Below are 23272 nucleotides of genomic sequence, written 5' to 3' on the forward strand. Positions count from 1 at the left end.
ATTTATGACAGATTTAACATGAAAAGACAGGCTGGTGAACTGTTAAAATGACCAGACTAATGTTGAGCAAAAACAGATGCACTGCCAAAAAGCCTTGAAAGAACATTACCATGAAGCATTTATTTCCTGTTGACTTGCCCCAACATCAACATGAAATCAAAACTGACCCTATTTACTTTCTTAATCCTGGTTCCTGGTCTTATTGTGAATGATTCATCAGTGCGTGTTATTCCAAAGAAGAAGAAAAAATTTGTATTCATTAAAATGCATCACCAAGACCTCTTATTTTCCATCCCCTCCCCTCAAACAACCTAGCTTCATTCTGATACATCACAAACACTTTTACAATCTAATCAATTCCCAATTCATAAAAATGATATTCAAACTACATTTTTTAATTTCATTCAGAATATGTCACATTGTGGAAGTAAAATAGGGTTGTGAATGCTGTTCAATGTTAACTTTAAGCTATAGGCCTGGAGCAGCATTGATTGTGCTAAAGTTAGTAGCTCAGGGGTCCTGAACGTCCCAAGGTGTTGCAAGCATGTGGTCTAGTCTGGACAGGAACACGATGAGATAATCTTTCAATCTCCTTCTCTTTGTCTTTCTTATCTCCTGACACAACCCCTTAAATTCCACTGTCACAAACACTTCCCTCATCACGAACAACTGAAATCCTCAAAACGCAACAGAACACTACAAACATTAAGAGTACTAACACTATGACCTCTCTTGTTGCTGAATATATTCACTTCTCTGGGTGAATCTTACAAAAACATGTCCAGCTCACGTTCCACTCCGAAAACCATATGATTTTTTTTTTTTTTTGCATAAAAGAAAATGAAGCATCTTCAGTAGGGGTGGGTAAAAATATAGATTTTCCGATGCATCGTGATCTTCATTTGAACAATCTCGATATCATTTCTTAAATCCCAAGATCGCCCTGACAAAAGTCAAGAGTTCGTGGCAAATTTGCTGCAAACTTGCGGCGAACTCGATTTACTCTATGTGCAACCCTCCACTTCAATGAGAGGAAATCACTTACAATTGCAACCATATTTTGCGCTATGTGACTAAAATGTATTTATTTGGACACTGGCTGGTAAATGTTTCGATTTCACTCACCAGTGAATTAATTGTGTAGTATAGTGGTGGAGTATTCAGCAGCGAGATCCTTTCACTGCATGTTGAGAGTAAAAGTTGCTCCGTGTAATGTGTGTCCAAAGATGAGATCCACGCAACACCTTTGTCATTGAATAATTTCTCTTTTAATATACTTTGTTTTTTACAGTCAGTTGTTGATCTAAAACAACAAAAAATAAACATTTAATTTGAATCATGCATGGCACAGATGAAATAAAGCCGTTTGTGTCTACAGACGCTCTTTAAAGAAATTATGGTTTTGTTAAAGAGACAGTACTGGTTTTTGCACGTGTTCAACAAATCAATGTAAACAGTATAAATTATGCAATTTACACTAAGCATGTAATAATAATAATAATAGAAATATAATCTTATTTTTTGATTGAATACATGGATTTGTTCATTTTTAAAAAGCCAAAATGTTACCAAAATGATGAAAAACTCAAAATGTAATTAGTGAAATGAATATTTTCATATTGTACCTAGTTAGAAGGTCCCCTGTATAATTACCAGCATTTGCTGGGAGATCATTTATTTCATATGAAAGCAAAAGGGATATACCCATCTGGATCGATATCAAATCAAAATTGGAATCGAAAGCTTGTGAAATGGAATCAAAATCGGGAAATCTGTATCAATACCCAGCCCTAATCTTCAGGACCATTATGAATTTTTGCATTGTGACTATTTTCATGACAAATAAGCACATTTTCCTACAGAACTGCCTCATTATCTTAATGCGTGTGCATGTTTTGAGTTTTTTGTTATTCAAATTCCAATGGTGATTCACATTAGATTTTTTTTTTTACTCTAATAAAGAAAAATTATTTTTATTTTATTTAAATCAGCATAAGTTAAAGCAGTATGACATTCTATCATGATGTACAAATACTGTACCAACAAATACCGTTTATTAGGGGTGTAACAGTACACAGAAGTCACGGTTCGGTACGTACCTCGGTTTTGGGGTCACGGTACAACAGGAAAAAGCAACAAATCCCAAATGCTAGGTTTCTTTTGATTTATTTTGAACAGACAGTAGTGCAAATTACAGTTTGTTCCACTTAGCAGCATTTAGTACCCCCTGAGGTAGTTGGTACAGTACAGCCTCCTTTAGTGTATTAAGCACTAAACAGTAAACAGAATGCACTCTTGCATAGGACATATTTTTTTGTTGTTGTTGGGTTGATAAAAAAAACAAAAAGGTATTTGGTCACAATCAGCTACAAAACTGTAAAGCATCTCTTGTGTTATAAAAGTACAAAATAAATAGAATAATGAAAAATAAAACTTGTGCATTAGGAGAAGCCATTCTTGTTTTGGGTTGGTGCATAGATGGTCTCTTCTTCTGCTCTTTTTCCTGTTGTGCCGGTTAGCAAACAGTGTTGCATTACCGCGCGCGCCCCCAGTCTGCATGCACCAGACGAATACATGTACCGTTACACCCTTACTGTTTATACTGTAAATTAATATTAAAAAGTATTTTTAAATAATGTCACTGTTTTTTTCTGCACAATACAGTAATGCGAATTGAGGGAAAGTATGTTCTTAATTGTAACGAAAATAATGTCACAATGAAAAAAATCTTAATGATCCTTAAAATAGACTTTAGACTTTTCATTTTCTTTGGGAAAAAAACAAACAAACAACAAAAAAGAAATATTTTATTTTTTATTTTGGGGTGAAGTGTGACCCAGATATGCTCTTGACAGGTTTTGTGAGATTCACCCATCTAATCAGCACACTTGTATGCAAAACTACATAGATTTGACAATAAACCAAACATGGAGCCACAAAGGAGACATTAAGTGTTCAAAATCTAAGCATTTGTCATAATAAATATGTATACGTAGGGTGACCCTTTATTTTAATGTGTCCTTGTTACACATATTACATGTATTTACTATAGTAATAACAGTCAATTATGCATAATTACAAGCAACTAACCCTAAACCAAACCCTTACCCTAACCCTAAACCTATAGTGAGTACATGTTGTTAATTAGTAATAATCAGTAATTACTTGTGTAATTACACTGTAACAAGGTCACATTAAAATAAAGTGTAACCATTAGTAGTATATAGTACATGTAGTAATAATAGGGCAATATAGTATCTAAGCATATGTTTTTAGCAAATAAGTACATATGAGAAAACTAGTCTTAGCTGAAGATTACCTTACCTTACCTTCCTTCATCACACACAAAAGCACAAGCAACAAAAAACAATGCAATCTTGTGTTGCTCAAGGGTTGAAACACAAATCAAATCATTGATTTGTGGCCTTGTTTACAACAATGCAAAGCAAAAGACATTTACCATACCTGAGAAATAATACAGTAAAGATGTATGATTATGCTAGCAAGTAGTCAAACCTAAGATGTTTCTCAAATGAAGCTTGTTAAAGTACAGAATCTCCCTGTGTGCATCTAAGCACTAAGCATCACTGTGGTCAAAAGCAAGACTCAGGAAATGACAAAAAAACATACATGCTGCCCTACATGCTAAACCGCAAAGATTAAATATATATTGACAACTTCTTAAGCAGAAGTGGATTCACCATTTATACTCTTGTATTTTTATTTTGCAAATTATTTAGTAGAATATACAAGCCAAAAGTAAAGGGCCATAGAAGTATCACGAAAGTCCTGACTCGTGTGCTATATTACAAGGAACAGAAACTCTTTACAAGAAAGAAGTGCAGAACATGTTTAGCACAAAATGAGTGTGAATAAACAATGATAATTTCCATTTTGAGTCCAACCATCCCTTTAACTTATGTTCAACTAGCAACAGGGACATACTTAGAATTTTTTTTTTTTTTGAGTAAATCAGAAGTTGTGGCTTTACCTAAAGTGTCTTTGAGGTTCTTGACGATTGATGCTTTCCTGGCACTGTTCTTCCTCTCTACGTAGTTAGACGGCACAAAACCCGTCTTGTTAGTAGCGTTGCGGACACGCCACCAGGACTTGGAGTCGTCCAGAAGCCAGAGACGTTCATTCTTCTTAATGTCCAGCTCCTGGTCCTGCTGGGCAATGTAATCAAACTTGGCGATGACAATCACCTCTTCCGTCATCTTCGATTTATTTCAACACTGAGGAAGACAATAGTTGATTTGAGGTTACACAGTGGAACTGGCTTTTCTTCAGCAAGTAAAAACACTAATGAAAATGTTTTGGTATTTAAAATGAAATAAAAATTCTGTCATACACTTGTTCCAAATCCGTATGCTGTTATTTTTCCATGGAACACCAAAAGAGACAACAATGAATGAAAAACAGCATACTGGTTTGGACAGACATGATGGCAAGTAAATACTGTTTATTTTTGTGTTACATTTTTGGGTGAACTATTCTCTAAGGCTTAAGAAGAGAAAAGGTCTTCCAACATCTATTTTCAAGGTCAAATTCCGTCTTTGGAGGAACAATTTGCACTTACAATGGAGGTCGCAATGAAAATGCACAGAATCCTGATGTTCAGTGATGGATCTAAAATGACAATTCTATATTACAACAAGAGCAATCTGGAAACCATTAGTCAAATGAGGATCTTTGAGCCTTATGGGCATGGCTAGGTACTGTTCTCAAGAGCAAAGCGATGCTGATTGGCCTACAGGGCTCAGGACAGCAAACCTGGCTGTCCGAATGGATTAACATCCTTGTTCACCTTCTCCTGAACATCTCTATATAGGTGACCTACTTTCCAAAGGTCTTTGGACTCATATTTTTAATAGTCATGTTAAACAAAATTACCACTGAGCAACCAAAACCAAAAAAGCTATTTGCAGTATTTCGGGTCAGTTTTTCAAGTAGGACTTCGGGTTCGGGTCGGGTTTGTAATTAATGAAAAAATAAACAGGCTTACTGAACTTGTTTCGCACACGCGCTCACTCACGCGAGAACGGTCGAGTCAGGGGCCATTCATACCGAATGTGTTTTTGCACATGTCTGTTCTGTTTTCCCATTGTTTAAACACATGCTGGATGAATGTCTTTGACATTTTCGCTTTTTCTTCAGTGTCTTACGCAGGACCGGCATATTTTAAACACCATGTCAAGTTAAAAAGAACTTCAATTAGTAAAAAACGCATGTAAAGACACCTGCGCTCTGTTTCATTCTTTGCGCTGCATCTAGATTGTTTTTAGCACAGGTATCACAAAGATTCAACATTCTAAACAAGTTCAGGCTGCATAGAGGGGACTGCTGCATTGTTTCATATTATTCCAGATTGTTCTACACCAGATGAAGTTTCAGCGCATAAATGGTAAGTCAATGCTTTTTTCCGTTCTGTTCTAGTGTACTAAGGGGCTGCCGTGCCTTGTTAAAAGTGTGTATGTTTACTGTTTCAGTACAGTTATGAATGTTGCTTATTTGCTTACATAAAATATAGCCTATTGCAACAGTACTTGCTAGGAGAAGAAATTAGATAGTAAGCGATTATGGGTTCGGGTTGGGGCTTAAAATCTGACGGTATTGTTTAGCCGGGTAGTGTCAGGCCACACGGTCTCAGGTACGGGTCGGGTTTCATTTTAAGGCCCGTGCAGACCTCTAACTCAGATAACCACTCTTTACAATTGTAGTTAGCAGAATAGCATCTCAGAATGCACAACAAGTCGAACCTTGAGGCAAATGGGCAACAACAGCAGAAGACCACATCGGGCACATTATTTGGACCATAGTGTTCCTAATAAAGTGCTCAGTGAGTGTAGATTCGAAAGAACCAACTCATAAGAGTCTTTTGTTCAGGAATCGAACCACACTGGTCAGCTGTATGTTGTGGTAGCAGGAAACACTGTGAGAGTATTTTAGTACAGTATTGCTTCCGCATCAGTGAAGAATTCACATTTGAGAAACGTTAAAGCTGAAGTATGTACAGTACTGTGCAAAAGTCTTAGGCACATAAGATGTTTCACAAAAGCATTTGTTTTAAGATGGTTATTTATATCTTCAGCTTTAGTGTGTCAATGGGAAATATAAATGTTAGACTCCCAAACATTACTTTTGCAAATAGAAAAGATTAGAATAGAAGAACAGGGAGCCCTGCAAAAGATGTCATGGCCCCCACAAATCCCACCACTGAACATCGAGTCAGTCTGAGATTACATAAAGAGACAGAAGCAATTGAGACAGCCGAAATAGATAGAAGAACTGTGATGAATTCTCCAAGCAGCTTGGAACATCCTATCTGCCAACAACCAAGAAAAACTGTGTCCAGGTGTACCTACGAGAATTGGTACTGTTTTAAAGGCAAAGGTGGCCACACCGAATATTGATTTAGCTTTTTTTATGTTTACTGGACTTTGTATGACATTAAGTGATAAATGAAAACTATTTATGTCATTATTTTTGAAGACATCCTCACTATGCAAAATTTTTCACAAGTGCCTAAAACTTTTGCACAGTACTGTAATTTCTGCACCACTAGTGCCACCAAACAAAATTGCAAAAATAAACGTTATTTTCACAACAGGTTTCTAAATACGCCCCCAGTCTGCCATTAGTCAAACAAAGAGATAGTTCCGCCCCCAACTCATGCCATTGGTTGAATAACGTTTTTGGGGTGGGTCTAAGAGGGTTTTTCAAAACAAACAGAGCAATTTTCATAGCGCCACAGAACCACAGTACTAATAGTTTTCAAGAAAATTGACCTATTATTGGCATACTAATATCTGCCTCTGCATATTAAAGGTGCTGTAAGTAATTTCAGCCGTTCTACTTCCACGAGACTGAGCCGTTGAATTAGCCACGCCCCCTCTTTCCAAAACCCCTCACTCCAAACATAACAAATGACCGACATCGTGCAGAAACGGTTGTTTAAAACAACAGCAGAAAAATAGCGCCCTCAACAGACAATTGTTATGAACAACAAGGCTTAAAAATGGCAGTAAGCTTCAATAATTTGCTGCAACTACAATACTATGAGAACGAGCAAAATGATTGACAGGTGAAAAGTGTCAATGTCAGTGGATACCATTTTTGTTTGCCTTTTACAAAGTCTACAGTTGTCACAGAGACTGGTGAGATATCTCAGGACACTTATATCATTAATATCCTTAACTCAGAGGCTGAGATATTCAAGGAGACAACAAGGGTGTTGCTTGAACTGAAAATTAGACTGAATGTCTATGGACGAGCACATCTATGAGTGCTAAAATGAGTCAGAGCCACATCTACATTTCAGATCTGTATACTGTAAAAAAAAAAAAAAAAAAATGTCTAATGCTTTCTGCCACCTAGTGGAAAAAAATTAGACTTTCCAAAGTGAGTTAGAATGAACAGAACCAGAATTACATGCTTACAAAGTTAGGACAACAAAAAAAGTTTTTTTTTCTTTCTTTCTTTAAAAAAAACAAAACAAAACTGTTTATCATGTGATTATAAACACATAAAATATTATTTATGAATAATTGTCTTTTTTATTTTATTTGGGCAGTTCTATGAAAAATTACACCAATTGTTTGCAATTAGTCCGCAGTATGTGTGAATAGTGAGCTTTTAAATTTGAGTGTGAAAAATTGCAGGCGGCAGCCAAAAATGCACCAGAGTTTGAGGGGTTAAGGGAGTAGGAACTCTTTTTTTTGCATACATTTCCATGAAAAAAAGTCACTTACAATACCTTTAAGCTGGGATAGAAGAAAGTATTTTAACACTGAAAAAGTTACATACATTAGCTTTAACAAACACAAGTCACGAAAATCATTCGGTTCCAGTATTTAAAAAAAAATAGAACCAGTTATGAATAAGAATCGGTTCTCTGTTCCCACCTCACCAAGAACTGCCTTTTTACTGCCTAGTGACACCCTAGTAACCATCAAGCAACCACTCAAAACACCCTAAGAACTGCCTAGCAACCTCAAAGAAAACCTTGTCAAAAAAAAAAAAAAAAAACATTTTAAATGATCAGACAAGGCTATGTCAAGCCAAAGTTTATCATGACAAACTTTCCTTTTCTAATTGCTATGTAAAATGCTCTGCACAAAATGCTAAATATAAAAAGGTTATTTACATAAATATTGATAACTGTACTTGCATTTACATGAACTTATCTATATTGTTCCTTCAAATGCTTACCTGTGCTGCATCAAAGCTGTGGATATCCTAGATGAGATGCTCCAAGGTAGACCTTTTAAAAAAACACACAAAAAACAAAGAGAGAGAGAGAGTTAAAGAAAAATGGCACGTTAATTCTTCATGTAGAGGGAAAAAAACAAGCAACCATCAAGATAGACCAAGATGACTTTTGAAAGAAAACAAGGCAACACACATCTCGCGCCTGAACTGTCTGGCATGTACGCTGGTGACCGTTATGTTGGGCACACCCTCAGACATACGCAGGGAACATATCACTGTTTACTCGCCAAAGACAATCATCTCTCCAGCGATTGTGCGCCATTTGGCTAAATAAATAACACATGAAGATGACCATTGTTTTCAGGCCTCAACACGACAACTGCCAAAAGACAGTTTATAGTCAAATGATCTTTGTGCAGTCAAAGCGAGAGATCGCTTCCTCTAGAGTGATGGCCAGCGATTGTCCATTATCCAAACACTAGTCAGGAAGATAGCAGGGGGAAGAGGCAGATCCAAAAGTAGGGCGAAAGCAGGACATGCCGTTGCATTGACCTGCATCATACAGGATACAGAGCGTGTGGGTAAAGAAACAAAAAAATATTCAAAAGGAGGCAAACGTGGCTTCCCATCTATGCTGCTCCCCCTCCACAAATCTTGAATCATACAAGCATAAGGTTATCACACAGACATGATCATGACATCAGTCTGACTTCCCTTACAAAAAAATCTAAACTAGCCGCAAACTTGCCACTAACTTGCAGCTTGTTATAGCATCAGATGCATTTGATTCGCCACAAATGTTTGCCAGAAGTTGGCAGCTATTCGCTGGTAGTGGTGATCCTCTGGCAAACCTTTGGCAACAATGGACAATTTGCAGAAAGTTTGCCGCAAAGCTCATTTGCATGTGAAAATTATCAGTGCCGAACTTGCGGCAAGTTTGCGGCAAATTTGCCATGAACTCATGATTCTCGAAAGGGTTCATTAAAGTATCTGTAAAAAGCAAGAAAATTCATAAGGCCATAAATTTCACTGTCACAGACCAGATGCAACCAACAGATGACCAGCTGTCAAACCCCGAATATAACAGGTGGGTCAGTAGAAGCCATGAGGAGGATGAATATGTGAAAGAATAAGAACAGCTCTGTCCCAATACCTAGTAAGCTGCCTTACTGTCTACTAGTGGTTAACTACTGTGTGATTTTAATTGGCTGTTGCCTATACTGATTTCTACAGAGAAGGGTGGCCAATTTAATACTGATATATTGATCCACAATTGTCTACTGCCTATATAGGCAGCTTGCATCTAAAAAAAGCATCCTAACTGTCATGAAACTTTAAAAAGTGACTGATTCAGAGCGCTCTTCAAAGCCGAATCATACAAATAGCGCTCCAGTTCCACTTTAGATTTTGGTCAAAACGTGTCATCTTAATATCAGTTCACACTGAATTAGTATAACCTGGGTTTATTTTTACTGGGCATTTTATAAAAAAGTAAAAGACTCTGTAATCTTACTGGCGCAGGGGTGTGCAGTCCGTAAAAAGCCTGGAAAATTACTGATATAACTGATTTGCACAGATTTGGATTAAAATCAAAGAGAAGTTCTGCTAATTATTACATTATCCCAAGTCCCCAAATAAAACTAATCCTGTCAGAATAGGGCTTTTGAGGGTAGCATAATGTTGATAGCTAGCCTTTGATGGGAGCGCGCCTATGATACCTTAAAATCCTGTTTAGGTAACAGCTCACTAGGTTTTGGAACAGAGCTCATTTGTCCCTCAAGTATCTATAGCAACACACTACAATGGCTTTCTGTGTGAATCCAAAATGCTTCGGTACCATCAGGATTTCGCGGCACTCCTTTCAGATTTTTGCAGTGGCTTTCCTCAAATTTTGATGCATTTTTCGTGTTGTTGTTTTGCTGTAAAAACTCACAAATAATTAAAGTTTACTACGTAATTTTTGTCAAAGACAGTATAAATGCAATTATCTGAATATACTAAATATGCATTAAGCAAGCTAATATATTAAATACACACCAAAACTGCATACCGTAGACTAAATTTAAGACATGAAGGCTGTGATATAGCTGATGCGAGTTCATTAGTAGTCCCTTTATTCATTTTTATATTTATTTAATGCAAGTTTCAGCCTACGAGAACAACGCAAGTAAACTTTTGTTAGGTTAAAATAGTAGATCTAAAATAAAGCTATAAACTAAAAACACAAAGAATGAGGATTCAGTAATGATGGGGATGCAATGTTTACTTAAATGTAAAAATAAAACAATTTCAAATCTTTAAAAAAAAAAAAAACATTCTTTTAGTAAAGTCAACAATATTGGAGGGTGTGTAATACATTTTAGACTTTAAAACTTTGTCCAAAATTTGTTGATTTGTAAAGCCTTTATGTATTTGCCCTCATATTTATAGTGCAATGCCATAAGCACAAGTTAGACTAGTGGTCGACCGATATGTTTTTTTTTTTTTTTTTATCTCCGCTTTGGGTAGCAATTTGGCATCCCCAATTCCCAATGCACTCTAAGTCCTCATGGTGACGTAGTGACTCGCCTCAATACAGGTGGCGGAGGACGAATCTCAGTTGCCTCCGCATCTGAGACGTCAATTATCGCATCTTATCATGTGGCTTGTTGAGCGGGTTACCGCGGAGATGTAGCGCGTGTGGAGGCCCACGCTATTCTCCGCAGCATCCACACACAACTCACCACGTGCCCCACCGAGAACGAGAACCACATATTATAGCGACCATGAGGAGGTTACCCCATGTGACTCTACTTCTCCAAAGCAACCGGGCCAATTTGGTTGCTTAGGAGACCTGGCTGGAGTCACTCAGCACACCCTGGATTCGAGCTCACGACTCCAGTGGTGGTAGTCAGCGTCAATACTCGCTGAGCTACCCAGGCCCCCGATATGGGTTTTTTTAATAGCCGATGCTGATATCCAGAGAGCAGGATGGCAACAGGCCGATATATCACACAATTTATGATACGATGGCACCGCGGATGGCCGCCTCGGTGTGGAGCTCTCCAGTTCTTTTGCTGTTTTTGTTTGTTTGTCCTGTGTTTAGTAATGTCTTTTCCATCAGCTTCACCAGAGACGAAATGTTAAATATTCGGCAGCAAACACCAGAGAACCTTTTTATTTGATTATTCTGACGTTTTGTTGGACATTTTAGATGGAGGAGCTGCAGTACTGTACAAATCGCGCTAAAAGATGCAAATGAGGGAAGCGAGCCGGTGCGCTGGTCAAACTGCATCAACAAAGCTTCCGAACTGCACTGTTAAGTATCCATCTAGCAAATATCCGCTCTCTTCCTAACAAAACAAGACGAACTACTTCTCCTAAACTAGGGTGACCATATTCTGGTTTTCCAAAAAGAGGTCACCTTTTTTTTTTTTTTTTTTTTGGAATAATAGGATTCAAAACAGTGTTACTATGAATGCAAACTTTAATACAGTGAAAAAGACACTATTAGCATAACAAATATATATATAAATAAATACAAATTTCCAACATTCTTTTGAATGTCCATGTATTAAAATAAAATATTTGATGCCATGAGTGTACCTTCATTTACTATTACTATTATTTTGAATGGCCATGCAAAATGAAGCAATGTGATAACAATTTTACCTGGTCGCAAAAAGTAGTCCGTTAATTTACCTGATGAACTTTCACCTTTTGCTGACCCTTTATGCTTCACAGAGCTAATGTGTGCTTCTAAATCACTTGCACCTTTATTAGCAACTGACACATAAGTGCTAGCTTTAAATGTCATACATTCTGCTTCCCACGGATCTCAACCTGGACGAAAGCGTGGGAATTTTGTGTGCAAATCTTCTGTAAATTTGCACTTTCGTTTGGGCATTGTTTCCGCTCAGCTGTCATTTGCTGCTACTGTCAAGCAACTGTTTGATGCCGAACACAATAGCACTTTGCGCATTCGTGGAGAGACAAAGGGCTCTGCTGGTGTGTTTGTAAACAGCGGGTCGGCATTGAGGAATGTGAAGTCCGGTTTACGGTGTTGAAGTCCGGTTTACGGTGTACGGTTTACCTTCACTTTACATAAACACCAACACCTCCTGCAACCCCCCTCCTACCCCCTCCTGCTACTTAACCTGCACTTAAGATCTGTGAAGAGGATGTGTGCTGGGTTTTCCGGAAACAAAAGACAAGGAAAGCACAGGGCCCAGATTGTGTTTCACCCACTTGTCTTAAAGCCTGTGGTAACCAGCTGGCCCCCATCTTCACACTGATCTTCAACACATCAATGGAGCACTGTGAAGTTCTCAGCTGCTTCAAACACTCCACCATCATCCCTGTCCCAGACAAACCCAAGATTGCAGGACTTAATGTCTACAGACCCACCCTGACGTCTGTGGTCATGAAGTCATTTGAGAGACTGATGTTGGCTCACCTGAAGGACATCACTGGACCCTTTCTGGATCCCCTGCAGTTTGCCTATCGAGCTAACAGGTCTGTGGATGATGCAGTCAATATGGGACTGTATTACATACTGCAACATCTAGACAGACCAGGGACTTATGCAAGGATCCTATTTGTGGACTTCAGTTCAGCTTTCAACACCATCATCCCTGCTCTCCTATGGAATAAATTAACCCAGCTCTCGATTCCCATGTCTATCTGTCAGTGGATCACCAGCTTTCTGACAGATAGACAGCAGCTAGTGAGAATGGGGAAATTAAATTCCAGCACCTGTACGATCAGCACTGGTGACACCCAGGGATGTGTGCCCTCCCCACTACTCTTCTCCCTGTATACCAACAACTGCACTGCAAAGGACACCTCTGTCATGCTCCTGAAGTTTGCGGATGACACTACAGTTGTCAGCCTCATCCAAGATGACGACAAGTCTGCTTACAGAAGGGAGGTTGAATGGCTGGCTCACTGGTGCAGTCAAAACAACCTGGAGCTGAACATGCTCAGAACACCCCAGCATCGACCCCGCTCACCATTCTAAACAGCACTGTGGCAGCAGTGGAGTCATTCAGGTTCCTGGGCACTACCATATTACAGGACCTGAAGTGGGAGACCCACATTGACTCCACTGTGAAAAAGGCCCAGCAGAGGTTGTACTTCCTTTGCCAGTTGAGGAAGTTCAACCTGCCACAGGTGCTGCTGATATGGTTCTACTCAGCAGTCATTGAGTCTGTCCTCTGCACTTCAGTAACTGTCTGGTTTGGTTCAGCTACAAAATCGGATATCAGAAGACTACAAAGGACAGTTTGGACTGCTGAGAGGATTATTGGTTGCCCCCCTGCCCTCCCTTCAAGAACTATACACTTCTTGTTTTGGGTTGGTGCATAGATTGTCTCTTCTTCTGCTCTTTTTCCTGTTGTGCCGGTTAGCAAACAGTGTTGCATTACTGCGCGCGCCCCCTTCTGGATTGGAGTGGATTGCCTGTGACTGACTCGTCTCACTGCATGCTCCGAACCGTGACGTCAGTACCGTGACTGTTCGGGACAAATACATGTACCATTACACCCCTAATGTGTATGTGTGTGTATATATATATATATATATATATATATATATATATATATATATATATATATATATATATATATATTAGTCTTATTGTGCATTCTATATATACTTGTTTTCTATTCAATTTGTTGTTTTTTTTTTGTTTTTATTGAATTTTTTTATAATTTTTTATTATTATCCATGTCTTGTTGCTGTTTTGTATTGTTGTGCACTGGAAGCTCCTATCACCAAGACAAATTCCTTGTATGTGTAAGCATACTTGACAATAAAGCTCATTCTGATTCTGATTGTATTACAAGTGATTATCGTCTTGCTAACCACAGATGTCGCACCTGTGCGAAATGAAGCTCCTCTTCATTTTCTTGACCTGTTCGGGAGTCATCACGTTCTGTGGTGATTTCGTTCTCCATTTGGGGTTTTCCTGGGTCAAAACTTATTGACACATCTGGGCCAATTCACTCTGTCTATTACTGAGCTCAGTGGCTGTCATGAGCAGAGGTGAAAGGTACAAGGATTCAGATGTGCAAATGTCACAAACAAGCTTCAAATGCAACATGCATCAAACAGCTTTGCTCTCTGCTAACGACTGATCCCGCTCTGAGCTCTCCCATCTCTGAAGCCAGCTGGATTAGCGTGCACTTCGGAGCTCCAGAGACAGCGCGCACCACAGTCACGTAAAACATTTGCCTGTCAGATGAGGAGAATATTTTGCACTTTTAAAGCGGCAAATGTGCGATGAAGGTCATTCAATTTGCTTGGGCAGCTGCAGGAAAATGTTCAATGCTGGAAAATCCCTGTCCATGTTTCTTCAATTCTCAGTCTCACGTGAAACTCTGCCCACAGATAGATAAGCCCACACTGCGCACATGGATATTTACACAACGCAATATACACAATATAGCAAAATCTCTTTATTTTTCAGTTGGCACTTTATATCCATGATATATATCGTCATATGGCCCAGCCCAATATCCATTGTAAACATGACATGCAATTAAGTAATTATGTTATATATTAAATGCATTTATGTAATAAACCAACTCCGAGCATGTGGACGACCGTATTCATCAGTCACCACCGAAGACCATTTTTGACCCGGGAAAAACCCGGTTGAAGCTTTAAGGTGTGGTTTATCAGGGAGTCAAATAATCTTGCTGCTAAACACCAAAGCGTGACCTGAAGTGTTTTCTCACTTTTGAGACTGGTTTCATATCAAATCATCTGACACTCCTAGCTTTTTTCGAAGAAAGTTTTCTAAATCCACGACTCAGTTAACTAACTCCCCAGGTTTATTTTGGAAGGTTTACTTTGAGTACTGCCATGTGGAATTAGGAACTCTAGCCAATCTCTAGCAGCTTCACTAATTAGATTAATGAACGCTGGGAGGTAAAGTTAACAACAGTGTGGAGAGACAGACAGAGAGACACTCCCTAACTCTGGCAGACAAAGCCAACAGCCCGTTCACTCCCACTGCATAGCTGGAGTTCACAGCCAAAGAACACAAAGAGACGGCCAATCATATGCCACACGCTAATCTAACCACCAGATTCTCTCACTCTCTCCAAACATCTTTCTTTCCATCTCTACTTTCACTCTTTAGATTACCTTTTGTCTGTCATCTGTCCATCTCTAAGACCTTCACAACCTTTGGTTGCCTCCTTTACCTCCTTGTTGGGCGTGTTCCTGTTGAAATATTTAGTGTTATTTACATTATTTAGCCAACTTTTTAAAGTAAACTAGCATATAGGTTGCCTCAGAAAAACAGACATGAATTAAAAGCTCATTTCAGCGCCTTTAATGCTGCATTCTAATAGAACTAACACTAAGAGCTCCAATCGTGTGCATCTGTGCTCATCAAGCTTTAGGACTGATAACAAAAGAGACGCACTTCAGAAGCAACTGCGTTTTAGAAGAGCGCTACAAAACATCTGCATTTGCTGTAGTCACACTATTGAGGCCGTGAGTGCTGAAATGAGAAGAGATTAGACGGCACCCTCCCTCTCCATCTGTCTCACAGCCCTAAATTCTGCTGCCCCAAAAGCCTCTTCTCTTTGACATTTGAGCTGAGCTCAAACGCACAACACAGAGGCATTCGGTTCATCCCACAGGTTCCTCTCATTTTCATTCTCACTCTTTGGCATGTGATAGTTACAACTCTTCCAAAAAAAAAAAAAAAAAAAAAAAAAAAAAAAATTCAAAACTCATGACAAGAAAACAATGATTTCTAAACACTTGCAACTAAATTATCCAAATTTGTCTAGTCATGAGATAAAATATGAAGTGAAACAAAAAGTGCTATAAAAGTTTCTTTCTCACCCATTAAAAAGGCTTAGAAGTTTTTTACTGATTCTCACAAAACCTGTCAGAGAATATGTCCTTGTCCTATTTTACTCCAAAATCAAAAAAAACAAATAGGCAATTATATTTTACATACAGAAAAAGAGCCTATTATTAGGACTATTAAGATTTTTTTTTACATTGTGACATTGTTTTCCTGGCACATTCTCTCATCATTTACTTACACTTGTGCCATCTCAAACTCATAAGACTTTCTTCACAAACGAAGATATTTTGATGGAGATATGATGAATATATCCATATAAAGCAAGTCAATGGGGTCCAACACTTCCAACATCCAAAAAAAGGAAATAAATGGCAGCATAAATGTAATCCATATGATTTATGTGGTTTAATCCATGTCTTCTGAAAAGATATGATCAGTTTTGGGTGAGAACAGACCAAAATTTAACTCCTTTGTCACTATAAATTATTGGTAAAACCGATATGGGTTTTTAAATGGTCGATGCTGATATCTAGAGAGCAGGATGGCCAATATAAATGCAGATAAACAAAATACAATTTAACAACAGCAAATCAGATGTACAAAAAAAATTCTAAAGTGAAACAAATTCTTATTTTATGCAATACTCTAACTTGCATACATTTTTAAAGAAAAAAACCTTGAAAACAGAAAGTGTTGACTATCCATTAGCAAAACTATTGGTAAATTTTGGAACTGACACAAGGGAAAGTAACACTTCTGTTGATCGGTCAAGCAAACAGAGTAATCAACTAAGGATGCACCCATATGGAATTCCTGGGGCGATAACCGATAATACACAGCTCATTGTGGCAGATACCGATTACTGATATTTAAAAAAAATAATTGTTTTTTGCTTTTTATCCTTTAACCTGGAACTGCTCGCTAATTCATTAAAAGCTTCTCATTTGAAAAATGTGTGTCATTTAAAAGCTTGAAATTTGGACTTGCTTCTATTTAAGGTTTGGCAGATGTAACATGAATCAGAAATGTGACTATATTACAGATGAATGCTGATTTAAGTGACAAATAAATGGCGATACACTTGCAGAAATTGTATGGTGTCCATTTATATGAGTGTTTACAGTAATCCTGATGACTCAATAATAGAGCGAGAGAGAATAATGAACTTCAAACAGCTGTAATCATGCATTAAACCAAAATGAGGCAATAAACAGCATGTAACATTAAATAACATAACACACAATACTAACCCTAATCTCTGATACATGGTGTAGGCCTAATATTTACTGTATAGCAGCCAGACTGCAAGTGCAGTGGTAGTTTGTGTGATTGTGTGTTATCTATGTGCTCGCATTGTGGTTTTGCGCATCTCATTCACAGCCTCGTTACAACGCGTCTGTGACAGTTCCACTGTATAACTTATGAAATGTGAACAAAACCCTTATGAAAATCGAGAGTTCATGGCAAATTTGCCACAAACTTGCAGAAAATTGTCCATTGTTGCTAAAGGTTTGCCAGAGGTTCACCACTACAGGTGAAGAGTTGCAAACTTCTGGCAAACATTTGCGGTGAATCAAAAGCTCATTTGCATGTGAAAATAACAAGCGGCAAGTTTGCGGCTAGTTTAGATTTTTTTTGTAAGGGAAATCATAATAAGAATAGGTAACATCGTACAGATCGAATAGTCATGAGTCAAAACGTTATAAAAGTCTCAACTCTTAAAATACAAGCACATTCGTTTCACTCACAAACTAGTGTTTTTAGCTATTTAGTTGTATTTGGACTTGCCATCACAATGCTGTTCTGTAAGTAACGATGTGCTATGTCCCACATTTTGTTCATGTTTCATGAAGCAATACGTGAAAATGATCGCCCCTAAATAACATACATAAATGTTTTTGTTGCATTTTCTTTTATTGCCTTATAAAACAAACAGAATACAAGAAATGGCATGTCGTTACTTACAGCAGATGACAAAAACCAGCCCCAAAACAATGTAACGAGGTGCAGAGATGTTGAAATAATCCACACAGAGCGACATGAGTCTCTGCTTGAAGGAAAGAAGCCACAGGCAGTCAGAGATTCTCAGCCGCAAGCGGATTTTGCAACAACAACAACAGTTCAATATACTTCACAGAAAATAAAATTTTTGAGCTTGCAAACCATAAAAACACATGTAAATGATTAGACTAAATGTAGTGACAGCGCAGCACTGGCCTGATAAGGCAAGAGACAGCCCGAAAATCTTTTTAGGAGCCGTTCAGACTGAACACGTTCTTGCATTAGACACAGCGAAATAAAAAGTACATAACGCATGCATCTCGAGATGCTAAAAAAACAGCAAGAGGCAATGCAATGGTCAAAGAAAGAATTTTTTTTAAAAAAAGCACATAGGGATGCAAAAACATATTCACGTTGGATGCCGCCTTGCCTCTGAGGCATCATGCCATCCTTATTGCTGAGCCCTGCTACAGTCTATTCTATTAAAAGTTTCACAAACGTATGGCTGGCTATGACATTCAGTGACCAAGATAAAACTTGTGGGCGCCTCTGATTGCCATTGATGGAGGACAAAGTGCTATACAAATTATTTGCATGAGGGGAAAGCACATGAAATCATGACTAATAATTGGAAGGTCCCACCTTATCCATAAAACTCAAGCTCTCCTTTGCGATGTTTCCCAGTGTTGGCATGGAGGACAGTGCCACGATATTATATCCCTTCCTTTCACTTCATATTCTTCCTAACACCCTAAAAACACTAGTTGGTTAACAGGTAATCCTGTTCCTTACTCTTTTAACCTTTTCTTGGGTTCACCACCATGAAAATGTGTTGCTACTAAGCACCGTATTCAATAGGAAAAGAGTGTGCTCACTGCAAACCAAAACAAATGAGGTCTACAGCTGTCTTAGCAATGCTGCAACCGTCACCGCAATAAAGCTCGACCGCACCTGACAAATATTGCTGCAGACTAAGAGTGCAAAACTTCCTCTGAGTGTCTTGCTGAGGTGAGAGAGTGATGGTGTCTCTTCCTCTATTGTTGTGCTGCAACGTCTTAGCCTGCCAGCATTGGTTTGGTGAGTGACAGACAGCCAAAGGCGCCAACCCTGGAGTTCTGAGGGATTGGATGGTTCAACGTGTCCTCACAGATTGTAGTAATCCAGATAGGGGTTGGCAAGGAAATGAATGGTGGAAAGAATAATTAATTAGGGTTAAATTACCACATGATGCCACATTTCACAGGTTTTTTATTTGTGCAAGTCTGCATCAAGTAATGTGCAGTGGATATGGATTTTACTTGGGGGTCAGTACAGTCCATGCATCATCCATCCATAGATAAGTACTGAATGCACTGAACATCCTTACGCTTTGTAGACACGGAACATTGCGGCAAATGTGCGTAAGAGAAGAGTGTTTCAGAATTCATCAGCCAGGTGTAGCTTCAATCTGTCTCGTACACATTCTGCTACTCAGAAAAGCAGCTCTGACCGCACAGAGAAATGAAAGTATCGGAGTTTGTGCTTATTTAGATGACCCGCTTCTTTATTATTTGAACTTTAATGAAAGATGCATTAAAAGATATAGCACTGGGGTGTTTCATTTTTAGATGCTCTAACATGCAAGTTTTGTTCAAGTGGAATGCCAACCCTGCTGATGTGACATGACTCAATATATCATGATCAAGTATCACGATACGTATCATATCGTGAGGTTCCTGATAGCCCGCCTGCATCACCCAGACGTCTATCTGATTTGTTTGTTTACATCTGGCAGATGTATTTTTTTTAGGTTTTTTTGCTCATCTGCAAATCGTCTATAAGACGTTTCCTCTCGGATGTTAAGAAGAAATTCAGCAGATGTCTTTGAGACATTTATTATTTAGAATGTTTGTAAATCTGATCTTTTTAAGATGTTTAGCAGATGTTAATTAGATTTAGATGATTTCCAGATGAAAAGATCTAAAACAGATATCTCAGAGATGTACGTGTGCTATCTGGGGTGGCTGGCGATACCCAGCCCAACACCGTTGCACTATTAATATATCACTCAGTTTGTTTTAAGCAACACGACTAACCTGACACAGAAACACTGACCCCATTTACATGCTATTAAGGAAACAGTTTATTCCAAGGTTTGTGCAGAAAGCAGCGTTCTAAAACATCATGTAAATGTGAACACAGTTTTTGCTACGCTGCTTATTTAGTAAATAAGAGAAAGTGGTTAAACACACCTAAGTTTCTCCCTGATAACACAGTTTAAGTGGCCATCTAAATGCATCAGCGACGTTCTTATTGGTTGTGCATGTGTGTGGATAAGATCGGACAACTAAACTGACATCATAGGACAGAGTGCTACATCATATTAACAAGTCAACATGACAAGAATTTAACATTTCTGGGGAGTACAGAGGGAAAAGGAGAAAAACAAACCCCATAAAAAAAATATACACACACAATCAACTAGAACACACCAACCTTTACAAAAAATCTGAACTACCCACAAACTTGCCGCAAATTTGTCTCTTGTTATTTTCACATGCAAATGACCATTTGATAAGCTGCAGATGTTTGCCAGAAGTTTGCATCTATTCACCGGTAGTGGTGTGTATATTTTTTTGACAATTGGCCGCAAGAGCTCATTTGCATGTGAAAATTATCAGTGGTGAATTTGCGGCAAGTATGCAGCAAATTTGCCATGATCTCTCAATTTTCGTAAGGGAATTTAAAATATGGACTACTGTCCCTCGCGTTCACATATACATATACTTAAGTGTGCTGAGGGAATCCCAGAGTATGATGTACGTAAAAGCAAAACCACACAATCGCAGCACAATGCAGTGGCAGTCATGATGGAAAGTAGGGATTTGCACAGTAACCGTTTGTAATATTCGGACAACTGCGAGGGTTCACAAACGGTTATTCGGTTATTCGTTGTGGAGTGGGGACTGAGGAATAAAGAACGTTTATTGCAAAGGATATGTCAAGCACAACTGAAAATAGCAGGGTATAAAATGCAAAGTGAGCTATGAGCCTAAATAGCACGATACACTGATCTTCAAATGATAAAATCACTCACATTAAAATCTAACAAAAATAATCCAACTGTCACTGCCTGCAACATATTATTCTTAACCAACGGAAAATACGCAATTTAAGTATCAAACCTGTTATGTGCTAATACTTGAAAAACTGACCCGAACCAGGCCCGAAACCTGACAGCTGGTGTGGGTACTGTCAGGCTCAAGTTGGGTTACAGACCTCTATTGCACGTAAAGAATGACCAAATAGTGATTTTGGTATTGCAACAGAGGCACGCCAAAAGGTTAACCGAGTGACCGACTATCCGTACACATTCCTAACGAAAAGGTGTTATTTTTTCCAATTCTATGGCACAGAAATTACACTCTTAATTTTTTATTTACCATGATATTATGTTTTTTAGATACAGTACATTCAGAATGTATTCAGACTCCTTCATTTTTTTTCACATTTTGTTTTGTTGCAGCCTTAGGCTAAAAATCTTTAAATTATTATTTTATTTTATTTATTTTTTTCACATCAATCTACACCAGATTTTTGATAACTTTGCAATTTATTAAAAAGAAAGAAAAAAAATTAGATATCAAATTGACATAAGTATTCAGACCCTTAACTCAGTACTTAGTTGAGGCACCTTTGGCAGCAATTACAGCCACAAGCTTTGCACACCTGGATTTGGGGATTTTCTGCCATTCTTCTCTGCAGATCCTCTCAAGCTCTGTCAGGTTGGATGGGGACAGTCGGTGGACAGCCATTTCAGGTCTCTCCAGAGATGTTTGTTTGGGTTCAAGTCCGGGCTCTGGCTGGGCCACTCAAGGACATTCACAGAGTTGTCCATAAGCCACTCTTTCATTGTCTTGGCTGTGTGCTTAGGGTCATTGTCCTGTTGGAAGGTGAACCTTCGGCCCAGTCTGAGATCCTGAGCACTCTGGACCAGATTTTCATTAAGGATATCTCTGCATTTTGCTGTGTTCAGCTTTCCTTCAACCCTGACCAGTCCCCCAGTCCCCACCACTGAAAAACACCCCCACAGCATGATGCTACCACCAACATGCTTCACTGTTGGGATGGTATTGTGCAGGTGATGAGCGGTGCTTGGTTTCCTCCAGACATGACACTTGGAATTGAGGCCAAACAGTTCAATATTCATTTCATCAGAGCAGAGGATCTTGTTTCTCACAGTCTGAGAGTCCTTTAGGTGCTTTTTTTATGTGTCTTGCACTGAGGAGAGGCTTCCGTCCGGCCACTCTGCCATAAAGCCCAGATCGGTGGAGTGTTGCAGTGATGGTTTTCCTTCTGCAAGTTTCTCCCATCTCCACACATGATCTCTGGAGTTCAACCAGAGTGACCATCGGTTTCTTGGTCACCTCTCTTAAGACCCTTCTCCCCCGATTGCTCAGTTTGTCCAGGTGGCCAACTCTGGGAAGAGCCCTGGTTGTTCCAAACTTCTTCCATTTAAGAATTATGGAGGCCACTGTGCTCTTGGGAAACATCAATGTAGCCAAAAATAGATACATTTTTTTTTTTTTTTTGTAGCCTTCCCCAGATCTGTACCTCGACACAGTCCTGTCTGAGCTCTGCAGGTGGTTCCTTTAGCCTCATGGCTTGGTTTTTGCTCTGATATGCATTTTCAGCTGTGAGACCTTATATAGACAGGTGTGTGCCTTTCCAAATCATGTCCAATCAATTGAATTTGCCACAGGTGGACTACAGTCAAAGTGTAGAAACATCTCAACATCTCATGTCAATGTGATATTTCAGTTTTTTCTTTTTAATTAATTTGCAAAGTTTTCAAAAATCTGGTTATCGCTTTGTCATTATGGGGTATGGACTGTAGACTGATGTGGGAAAAAAATAATTTAAAGCATTTTATAATAAGGCTGCAACATAATAAAATGTGAAAAAAAATGAAGGGGTCTGAATACTTTCTGAATGCACTGTATGTATTGGGTTCCTCCATTATTAGTCTATTGGATTTTACTGCCTGTTTTTTCATCCAACAGGCAAATATCTGATAGAAGTCTCATCAATTTGAAAAGTAGTAGCACACCTCTCCTTGGAAAAAGTTCAAACAGTGCCGGATGCATTATGGGCTTAAATTTAACACTGTACTTAGGGTTAGGGATTTGAACAAACATGCTTTAAATGAGACATTTTACAGTTTTGTATAATTTTAACCTTTTTATAATTTTAGTCCCTGTCTTAGCAATA

The 23272-nt window shown here is 38.6% G+C and overlaps 1 protein-coding gene across 2 annotated transcripts in view; it reads right to left on the reverse strand.

Moving 5' to 3' along the window:
- LOC127431977 (cytoplasmic protein NCK1-like) overlaps nt 1-23272 on the reverse strand; it is a 64504-nt gene that overhangs the window by 20923 nt on the left and 20309 nt on the right. Inside the window, exons 1-3 of one of the 2 annotated variants that reach the window (XM_051682681.1) lie at nt 15343-15419; nt 8212-8263; nt 3992-4235 (exon numbers count right to left, since the gene is read on the reverse strand). In XM_051682681.1, the coding sequence (XP_051538641.1) occupies nt 3992-4217 (226 nt within the window). In that variant the 5' untranslated portion in view covers nt 4218-4235; nt 8212-8263; nt 15343-15419. Of the gene's footprint in view, nt 1-3991; nt 4236-8211; nt 8264-15342; nt 15420-23272 lie in introns of those variants that run through there. The other variant, XM_051682682.1, reaches the window with a different exon arrangement.

This window comes from Myxocyprinus asiaticus, chromosome 41 (genome assembly GCF_019703515.2).
Source record: "Myxocyprinus asiaticus isolate MX2 ecotype Aquarium Trade chromosome 41, UBuf_Myxa_2, whole genome shotgun sequence".
Lineage (NCBI taxonomy): Eukaryota > Metazoa > Chordata > Actinopteri > Cypriniformes > Catostomidae > Myxocyprinus > Myxocyprinus asiaticus.